General features: G+C 48.8%; 1 protein-coding gene across 4 annotated transcripts in view; it reads right to left on the bottom strand.

Annotated features, from left to right (window-relative positions):
- The window catches only part of POLE (DNA polymerase epsilon, catalytic subunit), a 379412-nt gene that overhangs the window by 181201 nt on the left and 178357 nt on the right, over nt 1-19854 (bottom strand). For all 4 annotated transcript variants that reach the window (XM_029570995.1, XM_029570997.1, XM_029570993.1 and 1 more), the window contains exons 23-24: nt 17253-17397; nt 143-300 (exon numbers count right to left, since the gene is read on the bottom strand). In XM_029570995.1, coding sequence (XP_029426855.1) covers nt 143-300; nt 17253-17397 — 303 coding nt within the window. The remainder of the gene's footprint in view (nt 1-142; nt 301-17252; nt 17398-19854) is intronic.

Here is a 19854-nt window from a genome sequence, read left to right as displayed (position 1 = left end):
CAGGGGAAAGTTTTATATAGGAAGATCTAGGCACCCAACTCTTTAATATTGGCCCAACAAATCCCCCCTCTTTATAAACATTTTCTTCTGATTTCCTATAATGCTGCCTTTGAGCAATCTGCAGTGAGTTTGTGACACCTGCCTCTTCTTCAGCTTCTTGCCTTCCTCTTTGGAAGCTGGGAGGATCATGGCGAGATAGGGCCCATCTACTTCAAAGAAGATGCTGTTCTCTGAGCGAGTAACATAGCTGAGAGAGGTCGGGTCAACCAGCTCCTGGTACTGATGGTTTGTGAAGCCTTCCTGGAAATAAGATGTTCATGAACAAGTGTCATTAAACCAATGTCAGGACAACTTGGCTACTTCACTTCCATACCATTCAAAATCACACTGCTCTGTCCACTTCGGTGTTACAGTACTGTAGAGATCTTTTCTGAGCTGTATTAGGAGTAGCCTAATGGTTAGAGCAGCAGGAAAGCCAGGGTTCCAATCTTGCTCCACTCCTTGAAACCTTGGTCAAGTCACTTCACCTTCCATTGCCTCAGATACAACTTAGAGGTAGATTTGCTAAGCTGCATGCATGACATTTAGGCCTCAACCCCCCATTACAATGAGCTGCTTTGCATGCAATCTGTATGCATACATTGTACAAGTGCATGCAAAGTGGCTCTTGGATAGGTAATCCTATGCAAATAAAACATGGCTGGCCTCCAGAACAGCCAGCCATGTTATTTTATTACATTTTCAGGTGTTAAAATATACTGGGGCCATTGGGAAGCTACGTGAATCCCGATGGTGCTGGGATGCTCGGAAAGTGCCAAGTGGCCCAAAAGCAATCCCTCTCAAACGAGCCAAAACCCCTCAGTGGTCTTGCAAGATCACTGCCCATGCCCTGCTGTCTCTAGATGTGGTGCAGACTTAAAAAAGCAAAAATTACTCCCATGGTGACATTTCACCCCCTTCCCAAACCCCTCCCCTTTATAAAAAGTTACCTTGTCTCAACCAAAGACCCCTCCATATCAAAAGCAACCCCACCTCCAACCCCTCTCTTACACCATAATCCCTGATGTCTAGTGGGCCCTGCCCCCTTTTACATGAGAAAAAGACCCTGGTGATACAGGGTTCTCCCCCCCCCCCCCCATACTAAAAAGAAGAGTCCATGGTAGTCTAGTGGTGGCCCAGAACTAGGGGGCACTCTGGGCCACTAACAGAATACCAGACACTTCTTTTAGGTATGGGGAGTTCTATAGAGGGCAGATACAGGGTTCCCCCCCAGACCACCAGGTTTTACTCCATGTAAGGGGAGCCTGTTTTTGATACCTGAGGCGGGGGGGGGAGGGGCTCTTTAGATGGGACAGATTTTTTTTTATTTTTTTTAAACAGAGGGATGGGATTTCACCAAATGAATGAGGTCACTATTTTATTTTATTTTTTTAACTATTTAGGGCGCACCACCACTAGAGGAAGCAAGGGGAGGAGGGTGGAGGCACTCTCCCCCACACTGCAAGGGAGAGGGCAGTTGTTTCTGGGCTGCGTGGCCCTTTAAAATGATAGCGGCCCTGTGCAAAGTGGGCCCATAGGAAAATGAGTTCTTACCTGTTAATTTTCATTCATGTAGTACCACGGATCAGTCCAGACCGTGGGTTGAGCCTCCCGTCCAGCAGATGGAGACAGACCAAAACTGAAAGGATATCCTATATCAGGAAGAGCCAACCCTGCAGCCCTTCAGTATAACCATTGTCAAAGCAGAAAAAAACACCAATAACAGGATCAAGCAAGTAACTATAAAACTCAATTGAGTAACAGCTTTTTAAGGAACTCTGTAGAACAGAACGCTCTTGCATACACTTGGTCACCAGAACCAAAGCTTCCGGTATAAGCTTCCGTTGCTCTGAATAGAAGAATACAATACTGACTTCTGAAAATCTGCAATAAAAGAAGCTTCGAGTGGACGACATGAAAAAATAGACAGGGAAGGGCACCTGGACTGATCCGTGGTACTACAGGAATGAAAATTAACAGGTAAGAACTAATTTTCCTTTCCCTGTACGTACCCGGATCAGTCCAGACCGTGGGATGTACCAAAGTTTCCCTAAACCGGGTGGGACCAAGACAGTCCAGCTCGAAGCACTTGCCTACCAAAAGAACCAAAGACTGGTGCTTGCACATCCAGGCGGTAGTATCGAGCAAAAGTATGCAGGGACGTCCATGTAGCAGCCCTGCAGATTTCCTGCGGAGAAACCAATTGATTATCCGCCCAGGAAGTAGCTTGAGAACGCAGCAAATGAGCCTTTAGGCCCTCAGGAACCACCCAACCTTGACAAAGATAGGCCGAGGAAATTGCCTCTTTTAACCACTGAGCAAATGTAGCCTTAGAGGCCAGTTTGCCCCGATTTGGACCACTCCAGAGGACAAAGATGATCCGATATCCTAAGTCGTTGGTAATCTGGAGGTAACGGAGTAGAACGCGTTTAACATCAAGTCGGCGAAGGTCACCCCCAGCGGTCCCCGCAACCTCTTCCGGAGAGAACGCTGGGAGCTCCACCGACTGGTTGACATGGAAGACGGAAATGACCTTCGGCAGGAAAGGCTGCACCGTTTTGAGAGAGACTCCGGAATCGGAAAACCGCAAAAAGGGTTCCCAATAGGACAACGCTTAGATCTCCAAAACTCGCCGAGCGGAACAGATCGAGACGAGCAAGACCGCCTTGAGCGTGAGATCTTTCACCGTAGCCCGCCAGCGGGGTTCGAACGGAGCATTACAGAGAGCCCGAAAGACGAGATTAAGACTCCACAACGGACAAGTGGAGCAAATGGGTGGCCTCAGGTGCTTGACGCCTTTCAAGAACTGAATCACGTCCGGGTGAGCCGCCAAGGGATGACCGTCGACTCTATCGAGAAGGACTCAGAGAGCGGACACTTGTACGTGCAAAGAGCCGAAGGAGAGTCCCTTGGAGAGACTTTTCTGGAGGAAAGAAAGTACCAACGAAATCTGAGCAGAGCGCGCCGGAACACTCGATTCCACGCAAACAGTCTCAAAAAAGCTTTCCAAACGCGTACATAAGCCAGCAAAGTGGACTGCTTGCGAGCCCACATAAGAGTGGAGATAACTTCCTCCTTATAGCCCTTACGCCTCAGACGTCTCCGTTCAAAAGCCAGGCCGCTAGAGAAAAGCGATCGGCCTGGTCGAAAAATACGGGCCCCTGCCAAAGCAGGCGAGGAAGACAGCCGAGCCGAAGAGACCCGTCTATTGCCAGGTTGATGAGGTCCGCGAACCACGGTACGCGAGGCCATGCTGGTGCTACCAGAACCACTGGCTCTTGGTGGAGTTCTATTCTTCGGAGAACTTTTCCCACCAGAGGCCTCGGAGGGAACACGTAGAGAAGGACGTTTGCAGGCCAGGGGAGAGCTAGAGCATCCACGCCCTCCGAACAGTGTTCCCTCCAGCAGCTGAAGAACCTGTTGGCCTTGGCATTGCGCAAGGACGCCATGAGGTCCAGGTGATGGGGACCCCACCTGTCGACAATCAGATCCATGGCTTCATCTGAGAGTTCCCACTCTCCTGGATCGAGAGATTGGAGACTGAGGAAATCGGCCTGTACATTCTCCTTGCCTGCTATATGGGAGGGCCGCCAGGCAATCCAGATGACGCTCTGCTCAGGCAAAGAGAAGGCTGGCTTCTAGAGCCACCAGGCGACTGCGAGTGCCCTCCTGGCGGTTGATATAAGCAACCGTGGTGGAGTTGTCGGATAGGACCCTCACCGCCTTGCCGCGGATTAAGGGTAGAAATTCCTGTAGCGCCAGACGAACCGTCCGGGCCTCCAGCCGATTGGTGTGCCATCGAGCCTGAACCGGAGACCAAATCCCCTGTGTGTTCTGGGACTGGCAGACTGCTCCCCAGCCAGAGAGACTGGCATCCGTGGCCACTACCATCCACTGTGGAGTCTGAAGAGGCATTCCCCGGAGAAGATAAGGAAGCGAAGGCCACCATTGCAAGGCGGCGATGGTAGAGACTGAAAGCGGGAGAACAGTGTGAAACTGCTCAGACACCGGCTGCCAACGGGATAGCAAAGCTCTCTGTAACGGATGCATATGCACAAATGCCCAGGGGACTAGGTCAATGGTGGAGACCATTGAGCCCAGAACTTGAAGGTAGTCCCACGCTGTTGGGAGCGGGAGCGAGGGATGGTTCCGTACCTGATCGATCAGTTTGAGAGCTCGAGCGTGAGGCAGGGACACCTTGCCAATCCAAGTATTGAAGCGGGGCCCCCAAAAATTCCAACACCTGGGAAGGCTGGAGATTGCTTTTGGGAAAACTGACTATCCACCCCAGGGAAAAGAGGAGAGCTAGAACCCGATCTACCACCTGTCGGCAGTGACTCTCCAACTTGGCTCGCACGAGCCAGTCGTCCGGATAGGGGTGGACTAGGACTCCTCCTCGGCGGAGGGCAGCCGCCACCACCACCATGACCTTGGTGAAGGTGCATGGTGCGGTGGCGAGGCCAAAGGGCAACGCTCGAAACTGAAAATCTCGGTTGAGGATGTGGATGCGAATGCGAAGATACTTCTGGTGATCATGGCGAATCGGAATGTGGACGCAGGCCTCCGTCAAATCGAGAGAGAGGCAAGGAACTCGCCGGGGTGGACTGCCGCGATGACCGCCCTCAAGGTTTCCATGTGAAAATGTGGGATTTTGAGGGCCCGGTTGACCCTCTTGAGGTCCAAGATCAGACAAAAAGCACTGTCCTTCTTGGGTACCACGAAGTAAATAGAATACTAGCCGGCGCCGAGTTCCTGCTGCGGAACTGGGACAATGGCGCCCAGACCCAGGAGCCTGTAAAGAGTTTGGTCCACCACCTCCCGCTTGCAACGGCTGCAAGGAGAGACAACGAAAAGGTCCGGAAGGTCTCGAGCAAATTCTAAAGCGTAACCGTCTCTGACAATCTCGAGAACCCACTGGTCCGACGTGATTTTGATCCACTCCTCGAAGAATAGGGAGAGACGACCCCCCCAGATAGGGAACCGAGGAATGGGTCGACCGAATTTCATTGTGAGGTGGGCTTGGAGGTGGCGCACTGAGAGGCCCCTTCGCAGAAGGGCCTGCACCCACGAAAAGGCTGGGACCAAGATTGAGACCGGGAAGAATAACCTTTAGAGAAGGCGCCGCGCTCACGAGGTGTATACCTCCGTTGACCCCCGGATCGAGGACGGGAGGGCGTAAACAACCTAGATTGTTTCAGATGGTCCTCAGGCAGCTTATGAACCTTGTTTTCCCCCAAAGAGTTAATAAGCTGATCAAGGTCCTCTCCAAAAAGCAACTTGGCCTTGAAAGGCAACGTGCCCAAGCGCGCTGTAGATGACGGGTCCGCTGAACAATTGCGCAACAAGAGGAGCCTCCTGGCGGATACCGCCGAGACCATTGCTTTCGCCTGGATGCGGAGGAGTTGGTACAGCGCATCTGCCCCATACGCGATGACGCCTTCCAACTGTTCAGCCTGCTCCGCCTCTGCAGACGGGAGGTCCTGGGTGCCGAGCAGTTGTTGAACCCACCTGCTCGCTGCATGAGACTGCTGCAGATCGTCGCCCGGACCCCCAAAGCCAGAACCTCAAAGATACGTTTTAAATGGGCTTTGAGCTTACGATCTTGTATGTCCTTTAGGGCCGTGGCCCCCACTACTGGAAGAGTAGTGTGTTTGGTGACTGCAGAGACAGAAGAATCAACTGTGGGAATTCGCAGCATGTCCAAGCAATCCTCCAGGAGGGGGTAGAGCTTGTCCATAGCCCTCCCGACACGTAGCCCCGCTTCGGGAGCTTCCCATTCCCGGAGGAGCAACAATTTGTGCATAGGATGGAAGGGAAAGGCACTTGCCGAAGCCCTGAGTCCCGCGTCCATATCTTTGGGCAGCGAAGCCGTCAGTGTATCCGCAGGGGGCCCCTCCAGTCCCAGCTCCTGGAGGACAAAGGGAATGAGGGGCTCCAATTCCTCCTTCTGAAACATGCGGAGGACCCGGGGGTCATCCTCCTCCAAGGGGGGGGGGTGGAAGCGCCCCCGCCAAACCCATGGTGGGATCTGGATCCAGAGCAACAAGAGGCGCCGGAGGGTCAGGGATGGGAGGTACACCTGGGGACCACCCTCACCCTAACGGGCCCCTTTGGCTCCGGAGTCAGGAGAACGGGCTGTGGAGTCGGTCGTGGGATTTTCGCCGGAAGGGGACCTGGGGAAGGGTCCTCCTCCTGCAAGCTGGCCAAATAAGTTTTGTGCAGGAGGAGCACAAACTCCGAAGAAATACGGGGCCTAGCCTTGCCGGGGGGGAGGTTCAGGGACCTCATCCCGAGGCAGCATGAAGTTTAAATCAGGGGGGGGGGGGGGGAAATCAGAAAAATTCGGGTCCTCAGCCCCTGGCAGCTCCGAATCGGGAGCTGCTGAAATCCCCAAGATGGCCGCCGTTCCCACGGTTTGCAGACCCAGGAACGGCCGTGCCATGTGGAGGGAAGTGCGACTCTGGGCTAAATTTAGAAGCGCTGCCGAGGAGGGACCCTCCTCACCCGACAGGCACGCTGAACAGAACCCCTCGCACGACGAGGGCTCACCACAGGCAGTGCAGGCGCTAGGACGTGGCATCCCCACTGAAGAGGAGCTGCGATCTGCAACACAAACAGCTGAGAGAGAGAGAGAGAAAAAAAAGCTTTTTGGCTGTCGGCAGGAGCGGAGGCAGAAGAGTGAACCCTGCACGCTCCTCTGGGTCTGGCTGCCGGCTTGTGGAGTTAAAGTTTCTAAAACTTTTCCCCTTTTTGTAAATCTGTTTTATTGTTTTTTTTTAAACTGAGAGGAAGTGAAAACTTCCCTAGACTGAGAGGGAAAAAAGGAGCACTGAGCCCTCAAGGCAGCCAGAGGAGGGGGGGTGAGTGACTGGACCACCAGTATCAACCTCCCACACCGAGGAAGCAGACTCAGACCTAGGCTATGCCATGCACAAGGGGTCAAGCCCCCTTAAGTCCGGCAAGAGTCAGGAGACGGAAGCGTCTCCTGTAAAAAAAGGAGATAGATAGAGTCAGACACAAACCAAAAATTTAAGATTGAAAAACAACACTAGAAATATGTTACTACTTGCTTGATCTGAAAGGGAAAGAAAATAACAGGAAAACAAAGGCTGACTAGCCCAGATCAGGAGACCGCAGGGTGAGCTGATCCATCTGCTGGAGACAGAAATACTGAAGGGCTGCAGGGTAGGCTCTGTCCTGATATAGGATATCCTTTCAATTTTGGTCTGTCTCCATCTGCTGGACAGGAGGCTCAACCCACGGTATGGACTGATCCGGGTATGAACAGGGAACACACCTTTTTTGGGCATTGCTGTGTTAATTTTTTAGAATGGAGTTTTTCCACAATAAAAAAAAATAATAACAACCTTGCGATACCATCATAATATGTTCCTGGGGAGAAGTGAAATATTGTGGAACATCCCTTGCAATATTCTGGCCCTCCCGCATTAAAATACTGCAGCATAATAAATCTCACTCTGTGATTTTTTTGTAAGCCCTCTAGAGATAGGAGTTATGTACTCCAATCAGCAGATGGAGACTGAGATCAACTGACAATGTCACTCATATATAAGCACAGCCCAGACATCAGTCTGCCAGTATTCCTGAAAAAGCCAACTGTGGACAACTAAATAACACAAACTAATTTCAACATTTATTTATTTTTGCTTCCAGTGAGGAAAAGTACTGGACTAAAAAGAGAAGGAAATGCAATAACCATAACAGGTAAAGGCGGCACACACTTGCTAAGTTCCTTGGAGACCTGGAAATCTGCATCGACCATTAAGTTCTGTCTCTGAGAATGTTCCTGAGAAGGACAAAGAAAATACTGTACAGCACAGTACAGTGCAGTGCAGTGCAGACAGCCCAGGGTAGGATGTGGACTGACCTGCCTATCCTAGAGGAAAGGAAATTATCAGGTAAGTAGTAATTTCACCTTCCTCTCCATTCAGGCAATCCAGTCCACCCAAGTGGGATATACCAAAGCTACTTCCTCGACAGGGAGGCTGCCCACATTCCTTGCAACACCGATTTGGCAAAAGACGTGTCTTCCCAAACCCTAACATCCAAATAATGCTTGGAGAACGTTTGCAACAATGACCACGTTGTCGCTCTACAGATCTCCAATGGAGATAACCAACTCCACCCAAGACACAGCCTGTGCGCTTGTAGAATGAGCTCTAATCTGTCTCGGTGATGGCCAACCCAGCTTTACTCAGGCCCATGACCTGGAAGAATGAGCCCTAATTTGCCAGGTTAAAGGGTTCTCTGCATCCACATAAGCCGCTATTATAACCTCATTACTCCAACATGCCACTGTGGTGCATGAATCTGCTTCCCCCTTCACACCGCCATAAACAGATAAAAAGATGATCAGTTTTCCGAAAAGCACTGGTAACCTTAAGATACCATAACATATATTGTTTCACATATAAGGGATGCAAGATGCAAAACTCTTGCTCATCCAGAGTTCTATCCAAAGATGGTACCGAAATTGACTGAATCAAGTGAAAGTCCGAAACATCCTTCAGCAAGAAGGCAGGTCCAGTTCCAGTCTGCACTCTGTCTGGGGTAATCCCTAAAGAAGGCTCTCACCAAGAGCCTGTAATTCCGAAATCTTCCTCACTGAACATTACACGATATGGAACACAGTGTTCATAGTTAGCAAGCACAAGGGAAGCTGCCAAAAAGGATGGAAAGTGGAGCCTACCAAAAAATGTCAAAACCAGATTAAGAACCCTAAGTGACACTGCTCTTCACAATAGTGGTCTGTCACTGGTATTGCTTAACACCTCTCAAAAATATAGAAATGTCTGGGTACGAGAAGAATCTACTCTCAACTTGCACCCAATAAAAAACCATAGCTGTAACCTGCACCTTTAGTGTATAAATAGCCAACCCCTTTATCAAACCTAGAGGGGAGACACTTCCGCTCACAGCATCAATAATCAAAAATCCTCCAGACTGTACATAAGCCAACGAAGTAGAACATTTTTGAGCTTGTAACAAGGTGCTCATTACCACAGAGGAATAACTATGCTTCAACAACCGTGCCCTCTCAAAGACCAAACCATAAGACAAAACTGATCTGGATTTTCATGAAGAATTGGCACCCTGCGCAAGAGGTCCTTAACAACCTTGTCCTCTCAAGGGCCAAACGAAGACAAAACTATTCAGATTTTTGATGCAGAAGGTCCTTTCGCCTCGGCAATCGCAATAGCCTGCCTATTATCAGATGCTGAAGATCTGGATACCAAGGCCTTCTAGATCTATCCTGGGCCAGACGCCAGGCTATCTTCTGCAGCAACCTGCCAAACATGGGCCACAGGAGAATATATAAAGTAAAGGAAAATTGGTTCGTACCTGGTAATTTTCGTTCCTGTAATACCACAGATCAGTCCAGACCAGTGGGTTTATGCATCCCTACCAGCAGATGGAGGCAGAGAAAAAAAAAAACAAAACTTTGAGGCACTGCTACATAAAACGAGAGTGCCACCTGCAGACCCTCAGTATTGACCTGTACCCAAGCCAAGATTAGAAATCCTTCCCCATATCAGGGCAAACCGAAAAACCCCAGGGTTGGCGACCCCTGAACTGGAGATGAGTATCCAAACAGCCAGACAACTGCTTGATTCAACAAAAGCAAAACAGATTAAATGGTAAGAAACTCTGACATACTGAGAAAAATACCAGGAAAATCAGTCTTTCGGCAGCAATGCTGGGGCAGGTCTCTGGATGGATTTGTGGTATTACAGGAATGAAAATTAGCAGGTAAGAACCAGTTTTCCTTTCCTGAACATACCCAGATCAGTCCAGACCCATTGTTACGACTGCTGCTCAGATTTTAGTGGAACCACAGTTGTAGACCGCTTACCTTTGGAGGAGGGACCCGGAATGGGAGAATTACAGCGAAATCCGATAGACAGTCCAGGTCAGGGCAGGCAGCAGACAATCAGGAACCAACGCAGATAATCCAGTAGGCAGGCGGCAAGCAGGGTAATCCAGTAGGCAGTCCAGGTCAGGGCAGGCAGCAGGCAATCAGGAACCAAAGCAGATAATCCAGTAGGCAGGCGGCAAGCAGGGTAATCCAGTAGGCAGTCCAGGTCAGGGCAGGCAGCAGGCAATCAGGAACCAAAGAAGACAAACCAATGGGCAGGAGGCAAACAGGGTAATCCAGAAGGCAGTCCAGGTCAGAGCAGAAAGAACACAGCAAAATCCAAACACGAGCACTCCAAAAACACTCGTGGCCGAAGCAGAGAGCAAAGGAAAAAGGCTCTCTTTAAATAGCCCGGGTTCCCGCGCAAACTGCTCCACTGTCGGCGTCTGACGTCATGGGGGCGTGTCCTGGCTCCGAATCCCGCAGGACCTGACTGCCGACGTCAACGCGGAAATCCTGGCGTCACCGCCGGAGGGAACGCCCCGATGGGCACGGGACAGCGCTGCCGAGCCAGCCCTGCCGCCATCAAGCCCACAAACGCCCTTTCCCGCGCGGATCCTCGCTGGCAAGCTCGCGGCAGAGGTAACACCCATGGGATGTACAAAGCAACCCTATACTAGGCGGGAATTCAAAAGACCTGCTCTCAACACACTCACCAAAAGTAGTATCCTCTTGCGTTCGAACATTCAATCGGTAGTGCTTGATTAAAGTATGAAGCGAGAACACACAGTAGCCCTACAGATCTCTTGGGGAGACACCCGCTGACACTCTGCCCAAGAGGCTTCCTGCGCTCTAATCGAATTTGCTTTCAGACCCATCAGAATGGCTTGACCCTTACAAATATAGGCCGAACAAATAGCCTCTTTCAACCAATGAGCCAAAGTAGCTTAGGACGCTTTCTCTTTCTTTGCTCCAAACAAGAACAGGTGGTCCAATCGCCGAAAGGAATTAGTGACATTCAAATAACGTAACATAGTACAATGCACATCCAAAAGATAGAGATCTCTACCTTCCGCCAAATCTCTAGACCATTCCGGGAAACCCGGCAATTCAACTGACCGATTCACATGGAAGGCAGAAAGCACCTTCAGCAAAAAGGCAGCACCGTACGCAAGGACACTCTGTCGTTAGTAAGGCGCAAAAAAGGATCGTGACAAGATAGAGCCTGAAGTTCCAACATCCATCTGGCTGAGCAAACTGCAACCAGAAAAAATGCCTTCAACGTAAGATCCTTCAAGGAGGCTCGTCCTAAAGGCTCAAAAGACTTCTCACAGAGAACCCGCAAGACTAAATTGAGGTTCCAATCTGGACATGTCTTCCGAAGCAGAGGTCATACATACTTCACCCCCCCTTCAGGAATTGGATGTCATTGGGGATGGGAGGTCAAAGACTTACCCCATACCTTGCTTCAGACAACCCAAGGCAGAAACCTGGACATGGAGCAAACTTCAGGCCAAACCCTTGGACAAGCCCTGCTTTAGGAAAGACAAAATATGCCGCCAACAGAGGATCCAGACGTTGTTGTAGACACCAGGTCTCAAAAACCTTCCAAACCCTGATGTATGCCATAGATGTAGCAGGCCTTCTTGCCTGCAGAAGGGTAGTAAGCATTGGTTCTGAATATCCCTTCATGTGCGCCACCTCTCAAAAGCCAAGCTGGGAGACAAAAGTGATCCTCCCGATCCAAAAATACGGGCCCCTGACGCAATAATCCCGGCAGATGAGCCAGCAGAAGAGGACCATCAACCTTCTGCAGTGGCCACATGTGAGCAAAGGTCCACAGGACCAGATCAAACATCGAAACCATGGATCCCAGCATCTGAACATAAGAACATAAGAAATTGCCATGCTGGGTCAGACCAAAGGTCCATCAAGCCCAGCATCCTGTTTCCCACAGAGGCCAAACCAGGCCACAAGAACCTAGCAATTACCCAAACACTAAGAAGATCCCATGCTACTGCTGCAATTAATAGTAGTGGCTAGCTATTCCCTAAGTAAACTTGATTAATAGCCGTTAATGGACTTCTCCTCCAAGAACTTATCCAAACCTTTTTTGAACCCATCTACACTAACTGCATTAACCACATCCTCTGGCAACAAATTCCAGAGTTTTATTGTGCGTTGAGTGAAAAAGAATTTTCTCCGATTAGTCTTAAATGTGCTACATGCTAACTTAATGGAATGCCCCCTAGTCGTTCTAGGGGGCATTCCATGAAGTGGACAAAGCCATGGGGCCTGATGAAGTTCACTCCAGGATACTGAGGGAGCTTAGAGATGTGCTGGCGGGTCCGCTATGTGACCTGTTCAATAGATCCCAAGAAATGGGAGTGGTGCCGAGTGATTGGAGAAGAGCGGTGGTGGTCCCGCTTCACAAGAATGGGAACAAAGAAGAGGCTGGTAACTACAGACGGTTAGCCTCACTTCGGTGGTGGGAAAAGTAATGGAGTCACTGTTGAAAGAGAGAATAGTGAACTATCTACATTCGGGAGAATTGCTGGACCAGAGGCAGCATGGATTCACCAGGAGAAGATCCTGTCAGACAAATCTGATAGAATTTTTTGACTGGGTAACCAAGGAATTGGATCAAGGAAGAGCAGTCGATGTCATCTACTTGGATTGCAGCAAAGCTTTTGATATGGTCCTGCACAGGAGACTGGTGAATAAAATGAGAAGCTTAGGAGTGAGTGCCAAGGTGGTGGCCTGGATTGCAAACTGGTTGACGGACAGAAAACAATATGTGATGGTAAATGGAACTCTCTCCGAAAAGAGAGCGGTTTTAAGCGGTGTATCGCAAGGATCGGTGTTGGGATGGGTCCTGTTCGATATCTTTGTGAGCGACATTGCGGACGGGATAGAAGGTAAGGTTTGTCTCCCGCGAGCCCCGCGGACGGGGAAGGGCCCTCCGCCGGGGCGGCCGTTCCTCCCCACCCTCTGCCCCACGCAACCAGATGGCTGGGTGGGGGCGGGCGAGGAACCAGATGGCCGGGGGGGGGGGGGGGGGGCGCGGCCGGCGTCGAAAGGCCCGGCCCGGCACAGCACGGCGAAAGGCAAGAGAGCGTCAGAGTGGGGGGGGGGGGGGGGGGGAGGGCTTAATCTTCTTCCAGGCACAGCGGGGCAGGGGCTTAATGCTCAAATATCCTGGCGGTCGGTGCAGCCGGCGTAGCGGGTTCGAAAAAGGTCGGGATGGGTTCCAGGAGGAGAACCATTAGCAATGGTTACATGGAATGGACTTGGTTTTTGGGTACTTGCCAGGTTCTTGTGGCCTGGATTGGCCACTGTTGGAAACAGGATGCTGGGCTTGATGGACCCTTGGTCTGACCCAGTATGGCATTTTCTTATGTTCTTATGTCTTTTTGCGGATGACACTAAGATCTGCAACAGAGTGGACACGCCGGAAGGAGTGGAGAGAATGAGACGGGATTTAAGGAAGCTGGAAGAGTGGTCGAAGATATGGCAGCTGAGATTCAATGCCAAGAAGTGCAGAGTTATGCAGTTATGCATATGGGGAGTGGAAAACCGAATGAACTGTATTCGATGGGGAGAGAAAGGCTGATGTGCACGGAGCAGGAGAGAGACCTTGGGGTGATAGTGTCTAATGATCTGAAGTCAGCGAAACAATGTGACAAGGCGATAGCTAAAGCCAGAAGAATTCTGGGTTGCATAGAGAGAGGAATATCGAGTAAGAAAAGGGAAGTGATTATCCCCTTGTACAGGTCCTTGGTGAGGCCTCACCTGGAGTACTCTGTTCAGTTCTGGAGACCGTATCTCCAAAGAGACAGAGACTAGATGGAGGCGGTCCAGAGAAGGGCGACCAAAAAGATGGAGGGTCTTCATCGAATGAATTATGAGGAGAGATTGAAGAATCTAAATATGTACACCGTGGAGGAAAGGAGGAGCAGAGGTGATATGATACAGACTTTCAGATACTTGAAAGGTTTTAATGATCCAAAGACAATGACAAACCTTTTCCGTCGGAAAAAAAAATCAACCGAACCAGGGGTCAAGATTTGAAGCTCCAGGGAGGAAGACTCAGAACCAATGTCAGGAAGTATTTCTTCACGGAGAGGGTGGTGGATGCCTAGAATGCCCTTCCGGAGGAAGTGGTGAAGACCAGAACTGTGAAGGACTTCAAAGGGGCGTGGGATAAACAATGTGGATCCATAAAGTCTAGAGGATGTGAATGAAGAGTGGGTGGCTCGCGGGAATGACGGCTACTACCTGAGATAATATCCTTATAAAATAAATATACACACGGTTAATGTGACTCGAACATTGCTCTAAGCTTCAATGGGAAGAGGAAATGTGGAAAAAAGGATTTGCATTCACAAAAAAAGCAGGGAGTAGCTTGCTTGTTACGGCGGTTACTACCCCAAACCAAATAAGCCTGATTCTTCACTTTCAATGCATATCCAGCATAGCTCTCTGCTTCAACGGCAGGGGGGATGAAGAAAAGTGGATCTATATACAGACAACAACCAACAAGGACTGAATTACATAGTCTGGGTAAACAAATAAGCATGGGTGTAGCTTGCTTATTGCGGCGGTTACTACCCCTAACTAATTAAGCTAGATATTTCACTTAGATACAGTTCCAACACTGCTCTCTACATTAATGGTGGGGGTGGAAGAGAAATAGAACCAAAAGGTTAATAAGAGCCAAGAATAACAGATAAGTATGAGAAAAAAAAAAGTGTGAAGCTTGCTGGGCAGACTGGATGGGCCGTTTGTTCTTCTTCTGCCATCATTTCTATGTTTCTATGTATTATTTTAAAGTGTAAATAACCGATTCACATCTACTCGTTCAAGACCTCTCATGATTCTTAAAGACCTCTATAATATCCCCCCTCAACTGTCTCTTCTCCAAGCTGAACAGCCCTAACCTCTTCAGCTTTTCCTCATAGGGGAGCTGTTCCATCCCCTTTATCATTTTGGTTGCCCTTCTCTGTACCTTCTCCATTGCAACTATATCTTTTTTGAGATGCGGCAACCAGAATTGTACACAGTATTCAAGGTGCAGTCTCACCTTGGAGCGATATAGAGGCATTATGACATTTTCCGTTTTATTAACCATTCCCTTCTTAATAATTGTTAACATTGTTTGCTTTTTTGACTGCTGCAGCACACTGAGCTGATGATTTTAAAGTATTATCCACTATGATGCCTAGATCTTTTTCCTGGGTGGTAGCTCCTAATATAGAACCTAACATCATGTAACTACAGCAAGGGTTATTTTTCCCTATATGCAACACCTTGCACTTGTCCACATTAAATTTAATCTGCCATTTGGATGCCCAATCTTCCAGTCTTGCAAGGTCCTCCTGTAATGTATCACAATCCGCTTGTGATTTAACTACTCTGAATAATTTTGTATCATCCGCAAATTTGATAACCTCACTCGTCTTATTCCTTTCCAGATCATATATATATATATATATATATATATATATATAAAAGCACTGGTCCAAGTACGGATCCCTGAGGCACTCCACTGTTTACCCTTTTCCACTGAGAAAATTGACCATTTAACCCTATTCTCATTTCCTGTCTTTTAACCAGTTTGTAATCCACGAAAGGACATCGCCTCCTATCCCATGACTTTTTAGTTTTCTTAGAAGCCTCTCATGAGGGACTTTGTCAAATGCCTTCTGAAAATCCAAATATACTACAACTACCGGTTCACCTTTATCCACAGGTTTATTAACCCCTTCAAAACAATGAAGCAGATTTGTTAGGCAAGATTTCCCTTGGGTAAATCCGTGTTGACTGTGTTCCATTAAATCATGCCTTTCTATATGCTCTAAGATTTTGATCTTGAGAATAGTTTCCACTATTTTTCCTGGCACTGAAGTTAGGCTCACTGGTCTATAGCTACCCGGATCGCCCCGGAGCCTTTTTTAAATATTGGGGTTACATTGGCCACCCTCCAGTCTTCAGGTACAATGGATGATTTTAATGATAGGTTACAAATTTTAACTAATAGATCAGAAATTTCATTTTTGAGTTCCTTCAGTACCCTAGGATGCATACCTTCTGGTCCAGGTGATTTGCTACTCTTTAGTTTGTCAATCTGGCCTACTAAATCTTCCAGGTTCACAGTGATTTCGGTCAGTTCGTCTGACTCATCACCCCTGAAAACCATCTCCGGAACTGGTATCTCCCCAACATCCTCATTAGTAAACATGGAAGCAAAGAATTCATTTAGTCTTTCTGCAATGGCCTTATCTTCCCAAAGAGCCCCTCTAACCCCTCGATCATCTAATGGTTCAACCGACTCCCTCACAGGTTTCTTGCTTCGGATATATTTTAAAAAGTTTTTATTATGAGTCTTTGCCTCTATGGCAAACTTCATTTCAAATTCTCTCTTCGCCTGTCTTATCAATGTTTTACACTTACCTTGACAATGCTTATGTTTTATCCTATTTTCTTGAGATGGATCCTTCTTCCAATTTTTGAAGGATGTTTTTTTTTGGCTAAAATTATCTCTTTCACCTCACCTTTTAACCATGTAAGTAATCCCAGACCCTGGGTACTGGCAGATGCAATAGCCGTGTCACCTGCACCTTTGACAATCTGTCTGCTGTCAGGTACACTCTCTGCCCTCCCAAGTTTCGAAGCGGGCTCTTAGATATTCCAATGATTGATATGGGACCAGGTGACTTCGCCACATTGATAACCCAACCAAGAGAGCAGAGAGTGTTCATCACTTGCTGCATGGATCGATCACACTCCTCCTCCGTCTCTGCCCAGATAAGCCAATCTTCTAGTTACAGATGGACCAGAATTCCTTTTCGTCACAAGGCTCCGCCACCACCTCCATCACACTTTTGTGAAGGTCAGGGGCGCCGTGGCCAACCCGAAGAGAAGAGCTCGAAACTAGTTAATTAGTTTCAATGTTGCAGTACTATGCAGAGACTGGGGAAGTGTTATTTAAGAAACTAAGAAATGCAATGCTGGGTCAGAGCAATGGTCCATTGAGCCCAGCAAATCCAAGTCACTAGCAAGTACCTGGTATATCCTAATGGAAAGATCCCTGTGCTCAGTCCCAGAAATAAGAGATGATGATCCCCCAAGTCTCGGGGGCAACACTTTGACAAAGTACTGTGATACTACTCTACAGGCACAGCCATCTAGCACAAGAAACATAAGATTTATATAGTAAGTTTGATCAGTTTTACTGGAAAACAGTCTCATTCACTTTTCTGGCAATGCTCAATGGACCTTGGGTATTTACACCTCAAATACTTTAACAGGATGCCTTCACTAGTGCTAGACTCACCTTGACAAGAATATTTAGCATGGCACCTGGGTATGAGATGGTCACCTTTAGCTTCTTTGGGTTGGTTGACTTTATGATGAAGTTTTCTGGGAAGCTATTGGGAAGAACACACCAGATCCCATCTGTGTCCAGCTCCAGCGGTCTCCTGTGGGGAAACAACGATGTAAATAGTGAGACAGAGCAAGCACTCATGAGAGGCTCAGCGTCTTCTGTGGGCAGACAAAATGACATCAAGTTACAGTTAAAAACATAGTGCCAGACATTATTATTGGAAGAAAAAGTGTCACCAATAATACAACAGACAAAAGTCCAAGGGAGAACTCCAAGGCCTTCTGTATGTGGTGGGGAAAGGTTGATAGAGATCAGACAAAAAGGTGAAATTACTACTTAACCTGATTTCTTTTTCTCTAGAGCAGTCAGGCCAGTCCATTACACATGCACTCTATGCACACCTACTAGCAGATGGAGGCAGAGAAGAGGCTCGCTGTTGACACTCCTTATATACCATCCATGCTGACACCAGCCTGCCAGTAATATCTTCAAAAGCTAACTTTAAAACCAGAAATAAACCAGAAATAAATGGAAACCGCTGCGAAGGCTAACGCCAATGCGGCGGTATAGAAAACTAATAAACTATATAAACTATAAACACCATATATAAATACATATTTCCCTCTTCTCTATTTTTTTGAACTTTAGGAAGACATGAAATCTAAGGGGCCAGAGGGAAGATGGACAATAGCAAGAACAGAGTAAAAGGTGAAAAGGCATACTCAACACAAAAGATGATGACTTGATCGTAATTCCGCCAATCATTTCCCCTATCGAGCCCTGCCAAATAAGGTTCCTGGACTGATCCTGGTGAGAAACCTAACAGCACTGGGAGGAAACATGGACTGGCCTGTCTGCTATAGAGGAAAGGAAATTATCAGGTAAGTAGAAAATTCATCTTCCTCTACATTTAGTCAGGCTAGTCCATTACACATGGGATGTACCAAATCTACTTGCTCTGTCGGTGGAAAGCTGCTCGAGCCCCATGCAACACCACCAAAGCAAAGGCGGTTTCCTTCTTAACGCGGACATCCAGACAATAGTGTCTGGTAAAAGGTATGCAGGGATGACCACGTACACATGTAGAATGCAGTCTTTCAACTGCCTCCCCCGGAATACTCTTGGATTCTCAAATATATTTGGCTAGAGTTGCTTACCTGTACAGGTGTTCTCTGAGGGCAACAGGATTTTCGTCCTCTCACATGGTTGACATCATCGGATGGAGCCCGGCATGGAACTTTGATTTCAAAGAATCTAGAGCTTTCAAACATGACCTAGTGAGCATATGCAGCTGTAGACATCACCCTGCCCCCTAGGCACGGTCCCTCAGTCCATGATATAGCTAATACACGGAAAAACCAACTCCCAGGGGAGGTGGGCGAGTTTCATGAGAACTAACATCCTTCTGTATTCAGAGAACACCTGTTTCAGTTAAGCAACTCTGCTTTTTCCGAGGACAAGCAGGATGGTAGTCCTCGCATATGGGTGATTCCCAAGCTATAGGCTGTCTGAACAGGCCAGAGAGGAAAACCGCAAAGTGCTGAAAGCACCCCCTTTCTCCCTTTTGTCTGTGAGGCAGCCAATCCACATAGGGGTCTAGGCAGGAAAAAAAGAGTTGGGTTCTACAAAGAGAAAACCATAGAAAAGACTGAGATAAAACCCCAGGGGTAGATTTTCAAAAACAGCGCATTCGTGTACTTTTGTTGGCGCTCCAGGCGCCAACAAAAGTATGCGGGATTTTAGTAGATATGCGCGTATCCGCTAAAATCCTGGATCGGCGCGCGCAAGGCTGCCTATTCCGTGTAGCCGGCGCGCGCCGAGCCGCGCAGCCTGCCGCCGTTCCCTCCAAGGCCGCTCCGAAATCGGAGCGGCCTCGGAGGGAATTCGCTAACGCCCTCCCCTCACCTTCCCCTCCCTTCCTCTACCTAACCCACCCCCCCGGCCCTGTCTAAACCCCCCCCTACCTTTGTTGGGGGATTTACGCCTCCCAGAGGGAGAAGTAAATCCCCGCGCGCCAGCGGGCGGCTGGCGTGCCTAGACACAACCCGGGGGCGGTTCCGGAGGGCGCGGCCACGCCCCTGGACCGCCCCGGGCCGAAATCACGCCCCCGGGCCCGCCCCTGAAACGCCGCGTCCTGCCCCGAAAACGGCGCACCGCTCGGCCCCACCCCGACACGCCCCCCTCGGAAAACCCCGGGACTTACGCGAGTCCCGGGGCTCTGCACGCGCCGGTAGGCCTATTGAACATAGGCGCACCGGCGCGCAGGGCCCTGCTCGCGTAAATCCGGGCGGATTTACGCGAGCAGGGCTCTTAAAATCCGCCCCCCAATGCATAGCAGAGGCACCTAAGGCAGGGCAGCGATATGAATACCAGCAAGAAACATTCCACATCATGGAAAACATTACAAGTAGGGTTTCGGACTAGTAAACCCTGACAACAGTAGGTCTAGAACCTCCTGGATACAGGAAAAAGTCTAGAGATGAAAACAAGAGAAGGACTCTTGAATGAAGTGGAGAAATTACTTACCTGATAATTTCGTTTTCCTTAGTGT

Source organism: Rhinatrema bivittatum, chromosome 11 (assembly GCF_901001135.1).
Source record: "Rhinatrema bivittatum chromosome 11, aRhiBiv1.1, whole genome shotgun sequence".
Classification (NCBI taxonomy): Eukaryota; Metazoa; Chordata; class Amphibia; order Gymnophiona; family Rhinatrematidae; genus Rhinatrema; species Rhinatrema bivittatum.
Note: the sequence above shows the minus strand (reverse complement) of the source record. Positions and strands in the feature narration are given on the sequence as shown.